Source organism: Rhipicephalus microplus, chromosome 1 (assembly GCF_043290135.1).
Source record: "Rhipicephalus microplus isolate Deutch F79 chromosome 1, USDA_Rmic, whole genome shotgun sequence".
Taxonomy (NCBI): Eukaryota; Metazoa; Arthropoda; class Arachnida; order Ixodida; family Ixodidae; genus Rhipicephalus; species Rhipicephalus microplus.
Window position 1 is genome coordinate 165042287 of NC_134700.1, and position 17670 is coordinate 165059956.

The 17670-nt window shown below is 50.2% G+C and overlaps 1 protein-coding gene across 1 annotated transcript; it reads right to left on the bottom strand.

The window, feature by feature from the left end:
- Positions 1 to 323: 323 nt before the first annotated feature.
- Positions 324 to 7269, bottom strand: LOC119182937 (facilitated trehalose transporter Tret1-like). Its single transcript, XM_075867734.1, has 3 exons — positions 7085 to 7269; positions 2326 to 2598; positions 324 to 669 (listed from the first exon to the last, which is right to left on the bottom strand). The coding sequence occupies exons 1-3, from the start codon at positions 7267 to 7269 to the stop codon at positions 324 to 326; spliced, it is 804 nt and encodes a 267-aa protein (XP_075723849.1).
- Between the last annotated feature and the right edge of the window lie 10401 nt (positions 7270 to 17670).

Here is a 17670-nt window from a genome sequence, read left to right on the forward strand (position 1 = left end):
GAAATGAGGAACAAATTACGCCACGCGTAATAAGTTTTATAGGATCAGCACAGATTTTATAAAGTAAGCATATAGGTCTGTCTGAAGAGAACGTCATATATGTCGATAGCCGACGTACACAACGCGAATGCGAGCCGTGATGTCATATAAAAAACTATATTTTCAACGTTTACGTTTTAATGATCCACTATTCGGATTGAAATTGATGCAATATTCTTTGATCATACAGCGTTAATAAACATGTAGTAGCGATTATTTATGTAAATACAATACACCAAGATTGCAGTTGTTTAGCCATTAAATCAGGAATGCGGGCTCGCTGGTTAGTCGTGTTCAATCTGTCCCAGCGAACGGCCTTCAGTTTCGAGGATGAGGTATATGGCGGTCGCAGCGACAACTGCCACTGTAAGGCTTAGCGCCAGCAGTGGTCCCTTCTGCTGGAATGCGGTGAGCACGTCGATGTCGAAGTACAGCACCAGGAATGCCAAGAGCCAGCGCGACGACCACACGATGGACGAGCCCAGCAAACGTATCCTCGAAGGCATGAGCTCGCCGGTCAGCAGCGCGGGCAGGTGGCACACGCCCACCGAGTAGGCCACGACGAGCATTCCGATGGAGATCGCGGCCCCCCAGCTCGTCTTGCCAGACTGTTCAGTCACGGACCAGTGGCTGAACGAGTTACGAAGTGGGCACAGTGTCTGTCAGCGTTCATGAATAGCGAAACCACCATTCCAACTGCCACGTACGAGCTTTCACAAAATGATACTACACAGTGGCATGCTACGGTGGATATTTAGCTACTTTTGTTAGTCTGCAGATCTCCTAGAATATCGTTTGTTATAATTAACTGCGTTAAAAATTAGGGAACATGTCCCCGTACCTTTGTTTTTTACATGACTTAAATGTAAGCCTATTGTACATTGGTACGTTTGCGTTTTCTGTTTGAACGTGTGCTTGCATATGACAGAGACGTCTGTGTACTGTGTACTGATTTTTATGGGAACAAGTACTCTTGATTTCCTGTTGTAGGGTGCTGGTGAGCGAAGTGCAAATAAATAAATTAACTTATGTTCATTATCACAAGTTTAGAAAGCTTTTGTCGCCTTTACATAGAATTTGCAAACACGAAAGTAGTAGCATCGTTCATAGTGTGTTGGTATATGACCGCATCACAAATTCACATGTGGTATAACTACTATAGAAGTGAATCTCCAGAAAGCTCCAGCACACAGCCACATACACAGAAGACCCTATCATCATCTATATTTTATTGTACATTACATTAGCCCCTTGAAACACGGCAGAGCATAGTGGCGAAGTGAGCACCATGGGTTTCTTCAAGTGCACCACGCTCTACTAATGTGCTCGGAGCGCCAACGCGATATAGCAAAGTTCTAACATAAGGATCTAGCAAAGCAGAGCGCTACCGGCATCTAGCAGATCTAACACGGGGATCTAGCCAAGTGGCTTGTGCAGCTTCTGTTGTTGGCATGGCGGTGAATGTACCACCTCCCTTGACTGATGCCTGTGTGAATGGTTTTGTTTTGTTTTGTTGTTGTTTTGTTTTTTGCAAAATACATCAGATGTGCAGACATGTTCTGCTCTTTTGGCCACTGATTTGTACGACGAAACATTCCTCGTGAGAATCAATCATCCTTTCTTGTCACTGCATCAAAATCAAACTTCTTGTCATTGTTAATTCCATGGATCAGCACAAATATCCCGTTGTGCATATACCCGGACAGCCATTCTGTAAATAGGGAAGTGTGTGTATTTGGCTGGCGAGATCATGTGGTTTCGGAAATTATCCGCTAAATTTCGTATGTATCCGCTTGCACATGAGTCGGTAAGTGTGGGTGAGTAGACCAATGGTAATGACACTTGCTTTCAGACCGTGATTGCTTGGGTTCAAACCTTGCCTCGCATAGGAAAATGATTTACTTTTTATTTATTTTATTTCTTCATTCACCGCGAGCCCTTGTCACGCAATCTGCGTGATATACTACTACTACTACTTTTACTACTTCTACTACTACTACTACTACTACAACTAGTACTAGTACTATGACTACGACTACGGGAATGACGGAACGCAGTAGACTAAGACAGCCACAGGATAACTTCTTCTTGGACGTCTTTACTAAACGTATTGTGGTAGCGCGAATTTCCGGAAAGGAAGCAAACATAAAAAAGAGAGACAGAAAAGCATTTGTGCTCTTGCTTTTCTGTTTCCTTTTTTACGTGAACCCCGTGCTACAGAGTGTGAAGACAGCATTGCTGTCATGCACTCCGTAAGCTCTTGCACATTGAGAAAGTGGAACTCACGTGAATGTTAGGTGGTCCAGCGGTCGAAAAATGAAGAGGGTGACTGCAACCAGGAAGGCCGAGATTCCGAGCTGCGTGTGACGATTTGTGAGGGCCGTTAACGCCGTGGCCAGGGTGGTGCAAGCGAGGTGCGAGAAAACCAGCACAACGGCCAGAAAATGTGGTGGCACTTCTATCACCACGTTGCTCATCACTTGAACAGCACGCAGCAGACACATTTGGGCGCCTGAAATGTTCTGAAGGAGGTACAGCAGGAGGCATGTCGACACCACCCTGTCAATGTGGAAAGAAAGAGAAATGGAAGATACAAAATGAATGAAATCTGGCTGGCTACATGTGGCTTCCCACTTAGTATAGCACTGCCGTATTCGTACATTTAGTAAAGGGCTCCAGTAAAAATATTGTAACGGGGAGTATTCAATAAGTGAACGTCAGGTGGCTAACACTGCACACAGTATGCAAGCACGCAGGACAAGAGGGCAGTTAAGACACAGCCCCACAACAACATCATCATCTTCATTCCGTCTGCGTCATTTCAACACCCGTGCCTGAGGTACTTTACTATACCCGTGACATTACCCCGGGCAACAAAGCACCGTCCCGGTGCATACTGTTATTAGACAGACGGGTCATTGTGATAGGGCTTCAGGTGAGACACATGCACAATGTCACTTCTGGATGAAACAGTTGTGTTCGTAGTAGGATAAATTTCATAGGTGACAGGTGTGACTTGGCGCAGAACTTTGTAAGGCCCAACATATTGCGATAAAAGTTTGTCGCACAGGCCGACACGACGGGATGGCAGCCACAGTAGCACGAGAGAGCCCGGAGAAAAATCGACATCCCTATTTCGGCTGTCGTAGAGCAACTTTTGTGCTCTCTGTGACGATGAGAATCTGGCGCGGGCTATCTGGCGTGGGACGTGTGATCAGAGCACGGGAAATGGCATCTTGTGCGTACGAAGTGGTGCACGGAAGGTCATGCACAAGCAGGGTATCGAAAGGTAGTAAGGGATTACGGCCGAAGAGAAGATAAAGTGTTGAGTAGCCGGCAGTTTCATGACGGGACGAGTTGTAGGCGAAGGTCACGAACTGGCCCCGCCGCAGTGGTCTAGTGGATAAGGTGCTCGGCTGCTGACCCACAGGTCGCGGAATTGAATCCCGGCTGCGGCGGCTTCATTTTCGATGGAGGCGGAAATGTAGGCCCGTGTGCTTAGATTTGGGTGCACTTTAAAGGGCCCCTGGTGGTCGAAATTTCCGGAGCTATCCACTACTGCGTCTCTCATATTCATATGGTGGTTTTGGGACGTTAAACCCCACATATCAATCAATCAAGGTTACGAACAGAAGGGCAGTGTCCCAATCGGTGTTGTCGTCAGAAACATACATAGCAAGCATGTCTGTCAGTGTGCTGTTGAGGCGCTCAGTAAGTCCGTTGGTCTGAGGATGGTAAGAAGTAAAGTTGTGCCGCGTAGCCCAGGATCTAAGGAGGTCGTCAACAACACGAGACAGAAAGCAGCGGCCGCGCTCCGTGAGTAGGTGAGAAGGAGCGCCATGCTAAAGGATGATGTCATAAAGTAGAAAATCTGCGACGTCCGTTGCGCAGCTGGTCGGTAGCGCTTGAATAATTGTATATCGAGTGGTAAATCCGTAGATACTGCTATCCATTTGTTTTCCATTGCCGATGTTGGGAAGGGACCTAACGAATCCAAACCTAGACGATGAAATGGCTCGGCTGAGACTTCAATAGGTTGAAGGTGACCGGCAGGGAGGGACATAGGCTTCTTCCGACGCTGGCACAGGTCACACGCTGCAACGTAGCGGCGAACGGAACGATGAATGCCCTTTCAGAATACCCGTCGGTGGACGCGATCATAGGTTCTGGAGACACCTAAATGTCCGGCAGTTGGGGCGTTGTGAAGTTCTTGCAAAATGTCCTTGCGCAGATGACGTGGGACGACTAGCCAAAGTTCCGCCCCATCGGGCTGTAAGTTGCGGCGGTCCAAAACGTTATCTTGAAGAAAAATAGGCTCAGTGAAGGGTCTTTATGACCGGATTGAAGACGGTCTATTATCGATAACAGCGATGGATCTCGGTGTTGTTCGTCGGCTATTTGCAGAAAATCTGTTATGGCTAGGATGTTGGCGTCAGCTTCTAACTCAGAGGAGTCATGTGGATCAGAAGGGTGTCGAGATAAGCAGTCGGCATCGCTATGAAGCTTGCCAGACCTGTACACTACAGAGAACGTGTACTCTTGCGATTGCAATGCCCACTGCCCGAATCTTCCTGTGGGATACTTAAGGGTTGACAGCCAGCAGAGCGCATGGTGGTCTGTGATGACTGCAAACGTGCGTCCATAAAGGTACAGACGAAATTTGGCGATAGCCCAGAGGACAACCAGGCACTCTCGCTCAGTAACTGAATAGTTTCTTTCCGACTGAGAAAGTAGGCGGCTGGCGTGCGCTATGGCACGATTTGTGCCGTTCTGCATTTGTGCAAGTATTGCCCCTATGCCATTGGCCACTTCCGTCGGTGCGTAGCTCTGTTCGAGCAGCTGGGTCAAAATGAGCAAACACAGGTGGTGATGTGAGCACAGAAATCAACAATGCGAAGGAATGTTCTTCGTCTTCACGCCAGGAAAAAACCACGTTCTTTTTAAGGTGATTCGTGAGGGCCCGAGCAATTTCCGCGAAGTTACTGACAAAACGGTGAAAATACGAACAGAGTCCCAAAAAGCTTCGGACTTCTTGCGTGAAACGTGGGACTGGAAACTCGCGCAAGGCGCGCACTTTATCAGAGTTGCGTCGTACACCGGCAGCGTCAACAAGGTGGCCAAGTAGCTTTATCTGATGGTGCCCAAAGATGCACTTAGACGCGTTAAGCTGGAGGACAGCACAGCGAAAAACGTCAAGGATGGCTGACAGATGTGGTAGATGGCTTCCGAAGGTTGGCGAGAAAACGATGACATCGTCTAGATAGCACAGGCACATCGACCATTTAAAACCGCGAAGGAGGGAGTCCATTATCATGCGTTCAAAAGTTGCTGGCGCAATGCACAACCCAAAAGGCATGACTTTAAATTGATAAAGCCCGTCAGGTGTTATGAATGCCGTCTTCTTGCGGTCGCGGTCATCGACAAAAATTAGCAAATATCCAAATCATAGGTGAAGGGAAGAGAAATACTTGGCACCATGAAGGCAGTCAAGCGCATCATTCATTCGTGGTAGAGGATAGACATCCTTCATGATTATTCGATTGAGATCGCGATAGTCGACGCAGAACCGGCAGGTCCTTGTTCTTTTTTTTAACAAGCACAACAGGTGATGCCGAAGGACTGGTCGAAGGCTCTATGGCATCTTTGTCGAGCATTTTCTCTACCTCATTCTGGATTATTTGGCCCTCTGAATGAGACACACGGTGAGGACGCTTATGAAAGGGACTGTAGTCGCCAGTGTCGATACGGTAGGTTACGACGCTCGTGCGTCCCAAGGAATGGTCGTCCATATCAAAAATGTCGAGGTAAGAAAATGGAAGACCACGGAGCGCTTCAACTTGGGACAGCGACAGGTCGTTTGATATCATTTTGTCTAAGAAAGCTCTATTCTGTGCGGCTGCGACAGGTTCGGCTACGGTCTTGGTGTCAGGAGTAAGAGATGAAATTTTACATTGCTCCAGAGTGGAGAGTTCTGCTAAGGCAATGTCGACCCAAGTCATTCCTTGAGTAATGACCTGGGTCTACATAAAGAAGTTGAGGACAGGAAGAAGCGTCTTGTTGTCGCTAAGCCTCACTATGCTATGAAAAAGTATGATGTTGCCGGAAAGGGTCAGGTCAATGAGTGGGGCTCTCAAGTAGTCGTCATCAAGAACAGGTGGGAACGCCGACATTGGAAGGTACACAGCGGCCTGAGGTGGTAATTGCAGACACTCCACGGACCGTAGCCATGTGCGAGCTGCAGGAGGGACATCAGAAAACAAAGACAACTCTATCTCTAAAGTGCCGGTTGAACAATCATTGAGTGCTGAATGCGCGGTCACGAAGTCAATGCCGAGAATCACGTCGTGTGGGCAAGCGTCTAGAACAGCGAAGAGGACTGAAGTGTGAAGGCCGACAACAGTGACGCGGGCAGTGCACATACCAAGAACTGATGTTCGGCGGCCGTCGGCTACTCGCACAGTCGAAGACATGGCAGGGTAACAACTTTTTTCAGGCGGGACCGAAGACGTGAACTCATAACGGATATGTGGGCACCAGTGTATATTAGAGCTGTCACGGTCAGGCCATCGATAACAACACCAAGTAAATTTCGTCTGAAATTAGTCGTCGGTAGTGGTTTTTCGGCCCGAGCTTTCAATGCAGCGCCGCCTCTAGGAGCTTAATCTGTTAGTTTTTCGAGAACTGCCCAGAATACGCCGGTGACGGGGAGTGACGGCGTTGATAGGAGTGGGGCTGGTGACACTGAAGCGACGGCGAGCGGCTGGATAGGGTTTCCTGGGTGACGACATCGGCGTAGGATGGTTCGAAGCGTTGCGTAGAACGGCTAGGTGAAACGTCCTGAAGGTGGTCATCAGCAAAAGAAGGTGGCGAATACTGCCTATGATCCTGTCGGTGGTCGTCTAGAAAACGTTGCCGGAAAGGCCATCTGTTGCGGCAGTGGCGGGAAATGTGGCCAACGCGATGGCAAGAGAAGCGTATCGGTCGATCATCTTGTGTGCGCCACTCAGATGGATTTCGGTAGTGCGATGAGAACAGCGGGACCGACGCGGCAGCAGCAACAAGTGTGGTGGCGTGGTAGTGAGCGTTAGAATTTATGGGCTGCGGTGTGTGGCTGGAGGTTTGGGGAACTAAGACGCCCATCTTGGCAAACTCTTGTCGCACAACAGCCTGAATAAGAGATATTGGGACCGAGTTGTCAGGCACAGGGGGTTGGTAAGTGGAAGGAGCCATGGCTTCCAGCTTCTGGCGGACAATTCTTGTGAGGTTTGGAGGATTCACGAATAGACGTGGTGCCACAGGATCCTCGCAGGGAGAAATCCCAGTGGTGTTCGGGAGTCAGGAAAAACGTTGAGCGATTCTCTTGCTTTTGGCGTGTTCGAACCGCCGACATTCACTGACAATTGAGTCAATGGTGCTATAGTTCTTGCATATTAGAATGTTAAAGGCATCTTCGGCTATGCCTTTCAACACATTGCTGACTTTGTTTAGTTCGGTCATGTCTTTGTCGGCCTTCCGACACAAGGCGAGCACGTCTTGGATATAGGTGACGTACGACTCGGTGGAAGATTGAACTCGTGACGCGAGTTTCTGCCTGGCTGCCATTTGTCGAGCAACTGACCGGCCAAACAAATCACGGAGCTTCTGCTTGCACACGTCTCAACTTGTCAGGTCTTCCTCGTGCGTCTCGTACCAGGCGCGTGCAGTACCTCGCAGGTAAAAGTTGATGTTGGCCAGCATAAGCGTCTCATTCCATCTGTATTGCTTGCTGACGCGCTCGTATAAGGCAAGCCACTCGTCAACGTCAGTTGTGTCGGTGCCGCAAAATGCACCTGGATCGAGAAGATCGGAAGGGATCACAGGTGACGGAGCAGGCGTAGACTCAACGGACGGCGCACTGCCTTCAGGCATCGTGGCTGGACGAAGCTGACGTCCGCTACGGAGATCCAGAGTCGGAATGTTACCCCGCACTTCCACCAAAAATATGTAACGGGGAGTGTTTATTAAGTGAACGCCGGGTGGGCTAACACTGTACACAGTATGCAAGGATGCAGAACAAGAGGGCACTTCAGACACAGCTCCACAACAACATAGTCTTCTTCATTCCTTCTGCGTCAATTCTGCACCCGTGCCTGAGGTAACTGTCTATACCCGTGACATTTAGAGCTGTGCCAATTTTGATGTCTTCGCATTGATAATAAGTAACATGTATGAATAAGCAGTTCTTTAAGTGGTATCGAAAAAAACACTTCTCAAACCACTTTAAATAATATGTAAAATGTCAGGAGAGTAACGCACACGCGCATCGTCCTATGGGAGTCATCACAGAGAAGCAAAGCGAGAATGAATGACTAATAGAATAAAGTAATACGCCATCATTGAAAGATATCGAATGTTGTATTAATGCAATTCTTTGGTAAGCTCGCCATACATGCGGCATTAGTAGAACCCACAAAAAGCGTGTAATAAAAGAGAACAAATAAGAAACTTCATGATGAGCTAAGCAAGCAAATGCTCTTTATATTTGTCATTGATTATGACGGGCGAGAAGACTGAGATATATTATGACTATTGCATACTATAAATCATATCTTTGTACTTGGATGGATAATATTAGACGAAGCTAAACTGAACATTCGGCTAGTAGATGCAGAGTCGCGATTTCAGTTGCAACAATGCGGAGCCTGCTCTTGACCAAAGCCTCAGGAGGCATGTCCGAGTCTAACGTGCCTTCGATAGCCAAAGCAATTGGTCAAAATGAAGAGGGATTACGTCAACGCATAAACTACCGCAGAAAAACTGCACAGGCAGTGAAGAAACCCCACGCGGAACACAGCAACTCTCGTCACGATCAAGCATGGGTCCCAAACATGCAGCCCATGGGCCTTTTGCTTGCTGCCCGCCGCTTCACGTGGAATAAAGCTACTCGACTTGGCTAAATATTGCTCGCTTTAAATAGTGTCGAATTTTCCTACATATTGCAAGTGATTAAAAGCACTTTCTTCGGGTAAGCTAGGGAGACGGGGCAGGTCTAAAGTATCCTTTATCGTCTACAGGTCACTATCATCGTGGAGAAAAAAACTCATTTCATAGTTCGCTTCCAGGGTTTAGTCACTGCGGAAACAAATCTTGATATTGCCACCTACATCGAGTAGTGGGTCGTATGCCAAGACAAACTCGCAGCACTAAAGAAAAAAATTGCCCGCAGCTTCTCTCGGGGGAACACTGAGGAGGATGCGGAGTATATAATTGGTTAACGGGGTGTTAAAGTGCGACTTACTTGGGTCGATGGCTAAATTGGTTAACGTGGTTGTGAAATGGGGTGTTAAATTGCGACTTACTTGGGTCGATGGCTAAATTGGTTAACGTGGTTGTATGAGGGGGTGTTAAATGAGTGAACACGTACACACGTATGCGAAAGGGCGGCGGTGGTCGAAGGGACGTTGATCATTGTGTTTGTGGATTCGTTGGAATTCATTTCACCGCGACCTTGGACGTCGACGTGCCGTACAAACCAACCGACGAGCGGCAACTGAGCGAGCGAGCGGCGACCTTGAGTATATATACAGCGCGACGGCGCATGCACTGTCAGCTGTCGAATGTACGAAAAGGGGGAGAAGCGCAACGGCGCATGTGCGCGCGTCAGCTGCCGATGTTCTCGAAGCGCGACGGCGCATGCGCGCGCGTCAGCTGCCGATGTTCTCGAAGCGTGACGGCGCATGCGCGCTACATTATACAGCTAGCGAATGTTCGTGAAGAGGAGAAGCGCACGCGGTGTGTAGAGGAGGAAGGGTGCACAGATGGTGGAGGAGTGAAGCGCGCGCGGTGTGTAGAGGAGGAAGGGATGCACAGATGGTGGAAGAAGGAGGAGGAAGCTTGCGGACGGCGCCGCACTACAAGCCTCGAGTATTAGATGCTCCGCATCTAAAAGTGCCCTCGCGCCCCAGCTCTGGTGAACAAGCCCAACCGACCCGCTTGGTAAGAGCCAGCTGTTGCTCAGACCTCGATGAACCTTCTCTAGACCCGTAGAGCGACGTGACAAATGGTGGATGTGCTGGGTGTCCTCTCAGGAATGTTTCAGGTCCCTCCCGGAAGCAGCACCACGAGCCCAGCGCGAGTTACAACTCCCGTTCACCGGACCAGCAGCAGCATCAGCGGATTACCACCCGAAGCTGACGTTACAGTTCACACCAGTATGGTGAGCACGTCCGTACAAACTACTTCAACAGGTACGAAAAACCCAAAGGCGATTCGGTACCTCCTCGGAAGTCCACAGGTTTCGACACATTTTCATGGCACTGAGCTCGAAGACATCGAGGAATGGTTGGTCGACTTCGAGTGCGTGGCTACATTGAACGAATCCAAACTATGGCGTGTGTAGTTATACTCGGAGGATAGAGCACGCACGTGGTACTTGAACCATGGGGAACAGATGACGTCCACCACCAGCTACTGGATACTTACACATGTGCTGATCGCCACGAACGTGCAGAACGAGCGATCCAGGCCCGCATTCAAATGCCCAATGAAACTGTCATGACCCACGTCGAAAAAATGATGCGCCTGTTCTCACGGGCTGATCCGGAAATGACAGAGAAGAAGAAGTTCCGTCAGCTGATCCGGGTAGCTAAGGAGCAGCTTTTCGCTGGCCTGGTACGAAGCTCGCCGAAAACGGTCGCCGAGTTTTTGTCCGAGGCCGTCACAACAAAAAAGATGCTTCAGCATTGATCGAACTCGCCGCTAGGGGCCAGTGTGAGCGGATGCCTGTAACGTCGGCTCCGGCAAACGGTACGTGCTACTCCTTCCCAACCTTTTCTACGGTCACTAACCCGCTCGAACAGCGACATAAGGGTCTGAAGAAGACAGAGACGACGCCCAATCCGGGCCAGCTCCGACGTTCTGTGTGCAACGGGCACTTGGTGAACCGAGACGCCGAGCATCCGAGCTAAGCGTCTCTGAAACTCCGCTCCTTCGTCGACACTGCCAGCGACGCCTCCCGTTATCATGGAAGTACCGGTTGAGGGCATCACCATTTCTTCTGAAGAGTTCCAGGCCAGCAATTGCACACCAGTTCTCTACAAAGCCTATGTGTCTCGACCAGCTTGTTTACAGAAACCACTTTCGCAACCCAACGCTACCTCCGACGCGGCCGACCCGAACGCCAGGAACATCGCGTGCGTCAAAGCAGCCGTAACTGGCAGAGGCAAAACGCCGGCCCACCTGCTACGAAGCAGACGCGCATCATTGTACAACGCAGCAAGCAACTGCCACCACTCCCACCAAACGCTATTCACGTCGTCGATCGTCCGCGAGGTCATCTGCGACTCTAAGATGTCCCAACGCCTCGACTGATGAAGGTAGTGCAGGCTGCAATCCAAATCACTCTACCTGATGATTTATGTCTGTGCATACACCCCACCAATAATACATTTACTGCAGCTACAACACACTCCACAGCAGCTGAGCTCCTAAAGGCGCTGATTTAACTCACCATTGGCGACTATGCTTACCTTTGTGTGGCTTACGTGGCACCCCCACGAAGAGCTACAAGAAAAGTCATCTCAAAGGCCTTTGACGACGAGACCCCAACTCAGCCGTACGAAGATCTGGTCAAACGGAATCCCGAATACTCAATACTCGCAGCTTGACGAATCGGGAAAACGCACTCTATTCTCATCAACTTTGACGGCAATGAGGTATTGTATTTCCTTAAATACATGGGAACCATTCACCGCTGCACTCCATACCGTGGAAGTCCGGATGGCTGTACGAGTTGCAGACTACCGGGTCATCGTCATGACGTATGCCCAAGCTCCAAGACTAATCTTTGCCTACGTTGAGGCATCCAACATCCACCCCGGGAACCTCCTTGCACGCCTAAGTGCATTCTGCGCGAGGGCTCTCATCTTACCGGCACTGGATCATGCAAAAGACGCAACCTTCACCAGCCACGCCAACATACAAGGAAACCTCAAACGCAGCGACAAGAACCGGCAGCAACCAGGGTCAACTTCCCCCAGATGTCGCCGGGGCGCACTCAACCCAGCCAACACAAGCAATCCTGGACCAAGCCACTTAAACAAGTATGGGGCCCTCCCCGTTATTGCTCCAAGCATGCACCATCATCAGCAGCGACTTCCAGTTTACAATACGCTCTGGCCAAGTCTTGGGAGGAGGCAGCGGCACCCAGAATGGCCGCTCAAGCAGCCCGAGCTAAGCCGCCGCCCTTCGAGAACACATCGCGAAGCTGGAGGCCCAGATACGTACTCTTGCACCCAAGCCATGCCATTCCAACTACCCCAACTCCTACTACACCCCAACCTCCTGCGCCCAACCCACTCACCGCCTCTAGCATATCTTTCAGACCCAGCCATGTCAATGCCACATCATCTTCTGATTCGGTCGAGTTAGATATCGACACACAACTTCCTCGGCACACAAATCAGGACACAACGCCACGTCCCTCCACGCACAGCTCACTAGCCGATATACCGACCCTGCTCGAGTCTTTCACTGCTCGTTTTAAGGCAAAATTGCAGGACGGTATTACTAGCATCAACAAAAAATGCACAGTGCTCTAAGATGCAGGAATCCGTCTAACAGACAATGCTGCGCCTAATCCTCGTTTTGATGCGTTAGCTCAATCATTGACTGACCGCCACAACAATCTTGAATCATAGCTCAATTTGTTCGCAACACGCCTTCCAAAGCCAGATCTCGCCCCTAGTAAACTCAAGAAGCCCAAAGCAGCTGAAGGGCAAGAGAACCCGCTCTCTGAAGTCGCTAACGACTCTTAACCCTATGCGGCCGCTACGCCCCTTCTCGATTCTCATGATGGCAGCTCCAAACCGTAACCTGACACTCTGGCAGTGGAACTGCCGAGGTTTTGGCCAGAAGTGTCATGTTGTCCAACTGCTATCTTGCCCTGCGGGACCCGATATTCTTGCCTGCAAGAACCCTCCAATCCACTAACCTCACCTGGCTATACTTCTATTACACCCACGTCCCCTATATACTCTCGAGTGGCGTTTCTAATTATTCGCTGTATTACCACCATCTCCCACTGTTTAGCAGTCCAAGACATTCATCACCACCTAATTGAGCTTGTCCCGCAACATGCTAGGGCTAACAGCCTCTTCATCCTGAATGTATACAGCAGCCCTAAGTGCTTACAAGGCAACTTCCCGCGCCTGTTTCCGCTCGCGATACGCGCAGCCAATAAGTGCCCCCTACTTGTCGTGGGAGATTTTAACGCCCCACATATGGCCTAGGGTTACCCTCACGACACACCAAAAGGATGTCGGGTGTGGTTAGGAGCGCAGCAAGCTGGTCTCTCGCAGCTCACTGCTTCTGCCTTTCCGACACGCATGGGGAATAGTGTCTGCAAATACACTACACCAGACCCCATGTTCGCACATCGCCTCCCTTATGCCACATGGGGCAACACAAGAGAATTTGGGTAGTGACCATTACATTATCGAATTTCTCTTAAATACGAAATTACCCCGCAGGGTTCCAAGAGGTTCCACTTTCACCAACTGGGATTTTTTCCGCACTTATAGGGCAACGCACACCCACGCCTCTATTATGGACATCGCTGAATGGTCCAAACAACTTCGCAGTGATGTCCGATCCTCTCCTCGTCCAGTACGAGAAGACTGCCCAAGTGACACAATTGACTCCCGTCTTGTGCATTTATGGGACGCTAAAGCAAGCCTAGAATGACGCTGGCAAAGTGAGCGTTGGAACCGAACTCTCAGACGTCGCCTCACACGCCTGACCAAAGAGACCAATGCAGCCACTCTTTTACGACAGAACTGTGAATCACTCTGCAACAAATTAAATGACAATATGAGTTTGCCCCAGACTTGGAATTTGTTTAGACACTCAATTGATCCAACTACGTCAAAGACTAACCAAAGACTCAACCTCACCAAACTACTATATACTTGCGATAAACCTCCACCAGAGCTTCTTCAGGAACTGCGAAATCAGTACTTCACAACATACCGCGCCGTATTGCATCCCGACTATACAGGCCCTTCTAATGAGCTCCTCGACCAACTCATTACAGTAGCCGAAGTTGAGCCGAACTACAGAGACGAAGCACTTCCTCAGCCCCCGGACCAGATGGTATTCACAACAAAGCACTCCGTAATCTCGACGACCAATCAATTGCCGTCGTTACTGAATACTTTAATGAGTGCTGGCTAAGGGGCATCCTCCCACCTCAGTGGAAGGAAGCCAAGGTAGTCTTTATACTTAAACCTGGGAAACCTCTCCTTACGTCTAACCTCAGGGCCATATCCCTCACTTCTTGTGTCGCCAAACTCATGGAACATGTACTCCAAACCAGGCTTAGCCAGTATTTAGAAGACAATAAACTCTTGCCTACTTGCAAGTTTCTATTTCACCCTGGGCTTTCCACGCAGGACGTTTTCCTGCAACTGAAACACCACCTTCTCCACTCTCAAACTTTTCATACCAGAGCTATCTTAGCAGTAGTTCTAACAAAGGCATTCGACAACGTTGCGCACTCAGCTATCCTAGAGAACCCCATAACCCTTGGAGTCGGCGCAAAGACGTACAACTACCTCCGACACTTCCTTAGCCACCGCACAGCAACACATACCTTTGGCGATCACAGCCTGCCAGGCATCATGCTTGGTGCACGTGTTACGCCTCAGGGAGCAGTTCTCTCACCTATTCTATTTATGCCCAAAAAAACTGGGTCGTATCCCCGACATCTACTTCAGCTTCTACGCCGACAACATTACCGTCTGGGCAAACCGTGGTAGTGACGCCGAAATAGAAGAACACTTACAGTTGGCACTAATCACCATTGACACATATGTTCGAGAACGTGGCCTTACCTGTTCGCCTTCCAAATCGGAGCTCATTCTTTACCGACCGAAGCAACATACTTGAGCCATTCCCCTATCTCTCTCGCGCTAGGTTCCCACCCCATCCAACTTGTCTCGATAAGTTGGGTGCTAGGGCTAGTTCTCTACTCACATGGCGCACATGGGGAAGTCATTAAGACTCTCCATACACATGCTCAGCAGATCACTTGACTGATTCGCCGCATAGCGAACAGTCGGGCTGGCGTATACTCTAGCGAAACACGCTTCGCCTCACCCAGGCTTACATGGTAAGCCGCACCACGTTCCCTGCCTTACATACCTCTCCGACAGAAGAAGAGAGACCGGGTTAACGCGCTTCTACGGAGTAGCACAAGAACGGCTCTGCGCCTTCCCCCAAGTACATCCAATGACAGACTTTTCAAACTTGGTGTACATAATACATTTGAGGAGCTCGCTGAAGCCACTTTTATGCCACAAAGATGTCGTCTGTCTAGTTCAGTGGCTGGCCGTGCTCTTTTGTCTCAAATAAACTTAGCCGCAGTTACACAACCACCTGAAGGGTCCCCCTTTCTTCTAACCTCCGCTCTCACCAAAACGTACTCACATCCCGAAGAACATACATCCTGTGCGAAATGAGAAACGCAGAAAGGCAAGGGCTCGGGCCCTCCAGAGACAATGAGCGAGCATCAGGATGTGGTCTACATGGACGCAGCGAAATATGCGTCAGGATCACTCATGGCCCTTGCGGTGGCTGACCATCACGCAAATCTTCTAACTTCGTCCTCAATTGTCACATGTTTCTCCACAGATGCAGAAGAGGCAGCTATCGCGCTTGCTCTCTTCTCAGCATCCGCCACCATAATCATTAGCGACTCAAAATCAGCTATTTTGAACTAGGCCAACGGCTTGATATCCCGTACCGCTACTCGCTTGCTACGCTTCTGGCAGCATCAGCGTTCCACAACCCACATCTGAACGCCAGCGCATGCCGGCCTCCTTGGCAACGAGGAGGCTCAATCTCTAGCTCGAGGTCCCACATTCCGGGCAGGAGAAATGGAGCCCCCTCCACAGGTAGAGGAGCGCTTGATCTCTTTTTGTTATATTCTAACGTATTACCGGGATCAACGAATAATATACACACCCCCAGCCCCATCCCTAAACATAGCGAAGGCCGTACATTGGCGACGCTTACAAACTCGGACTGCTCCATACCCCATATTAATAAACGCCCGTTACCTAGACCAATTCCCCTCCTCGTGCAAACTGTGCGGCAAACCAGGAGACTTCCTCCACATACTCCTCACATGTCCCACATCCCCCACCTCCAGCTGTGGCAGTGTCATACTGGGAGATCATCATGACCAGCACTTCTGCGTTTAATCAGCGCCGGGTCATCTTGTGCACCATGAAGAGGATCGCACTTCATGGGCTTTCCTTTGCTTTGTAAGGGTGCCTTCTCACCGTGCGGGAGCGCCGACGTGCCATGAGAGTGCTCGGCCCCCACACTCTAAAGTGGCAATAAATGTTTCTACCACCACCACCATCATCGATCCACCCTGTATGAGCGGTATGTGAACAACACGTCTGCTGCTCAAGTTCTCACGGCTATCAGAAGCAACGCCGAGTGTCTGCGTGACCTCTCTATAGTATGCGAAGAGCTGCAAAAGGCTGCCGCACCACCACCACCTCCTATGGTGAGTTCCATGGCAGGCATCGCCATGGACGAGCTGCACCAGGCCCTTTGGGACCCAGTGAGCCTGGATAACGCCACACCCGCTCCAGCGGACTACCACCGTGCGACCTATGCTGATGTCTTAAAGCGCCCTGCTTCCTCTTCCCCGTTGTTCGTTCAGGCACCTCCTTCGGTTTCATTTCAGCCGGAGCAGCCGCTCCGGTACTACGAGAACACACGCACGCCACCGCCCTTCGTTTACCGCAGTCCTGCACATTTTGCCGAGCAACCAGCGCATTACCTTGACGATAGATATGCTTCGGCTCGGGCATTTCATGTTTGCTGCACTCCTGATCGCCTCCTTCGGTTTTATTTTAGCCGGCACAGCCGCTCCGGTACTACGAAAACACACACATGCCGCCGCCCTTCGTTTACCGCAGTCCTGCACATTTTGCCGAGCAACCAGTGCATTACCTTGACAATAGACACGCTTCGGCTCAGAAATTTTATGTTTGGCGCACTCCTGAGCGCCTCCTTCGGTTTCATTTCAGCCGGCACAGCTGCTCCGATACTACGAGAACACACGCGTGCCTCCACCTTTCGTTTTCCGCTGTCCTGCATATTTTGTCGAGCAATCAGTGCATTACCTTGACGATAGACACGCTTCGGCTTGGAAATTTCATGTTCGCCGCACTCCTGATCGCCGACCTTTGTGCCTCCGCTGCAGTGAAGCGGACCATTTGTACCACCAGTGCCCATACCGGCGGCTCGGGCTGCAGGATTTTAAGTATATTCAGCGCCTTTTCGGTATGGAAAGCGACTCCGGGACTTTAAGAACTACCTGGCTCAGCAGCGCATGCCACCACCACCTGGACGGCAGACGCGCTCACCGTCAAAGGAGTGCTTTTCATCCCCGCCCCAGCGACATACTGGCGCGTGGTCCCCGCCGAGAAAACTAAGGAAAGCGACCTTTGGAGGTGAGGTCGCTGACAGTAGACCTGCTGAAGACCTCCGATCCACGCTAACAGGCAAAGGTGTAGATTCGACTGAACGGTATGTGCAGCTTTCTCTGGATACACCGGTCCTAATCGATGGCTA

Bases quoted from the DNA above. Each gene is read 5' to 3' on its own strand.
- LOC119182937 (XM_075867734.1), bottom strand. From the start codon at position 7,269: ATGGCTCCTTCCACTTACCAACCCCCTGTGCCTGACAACTCGGTCCCA. The intron at 2,599-7,084 runs GTCGGTCCCGCT...CCACATTGACAG, and splicing joins ACACTTGTTGCTGCTGCCGC to GGTGGTGTCGACATGCCTCC. The intron at 670-2,325 runs GTGAGTTCCACT...TAACTCGTTCAG, and splicing joins CTGGACCACCTAACATTCAC to CCACTGGTCCGTGACTGAAC.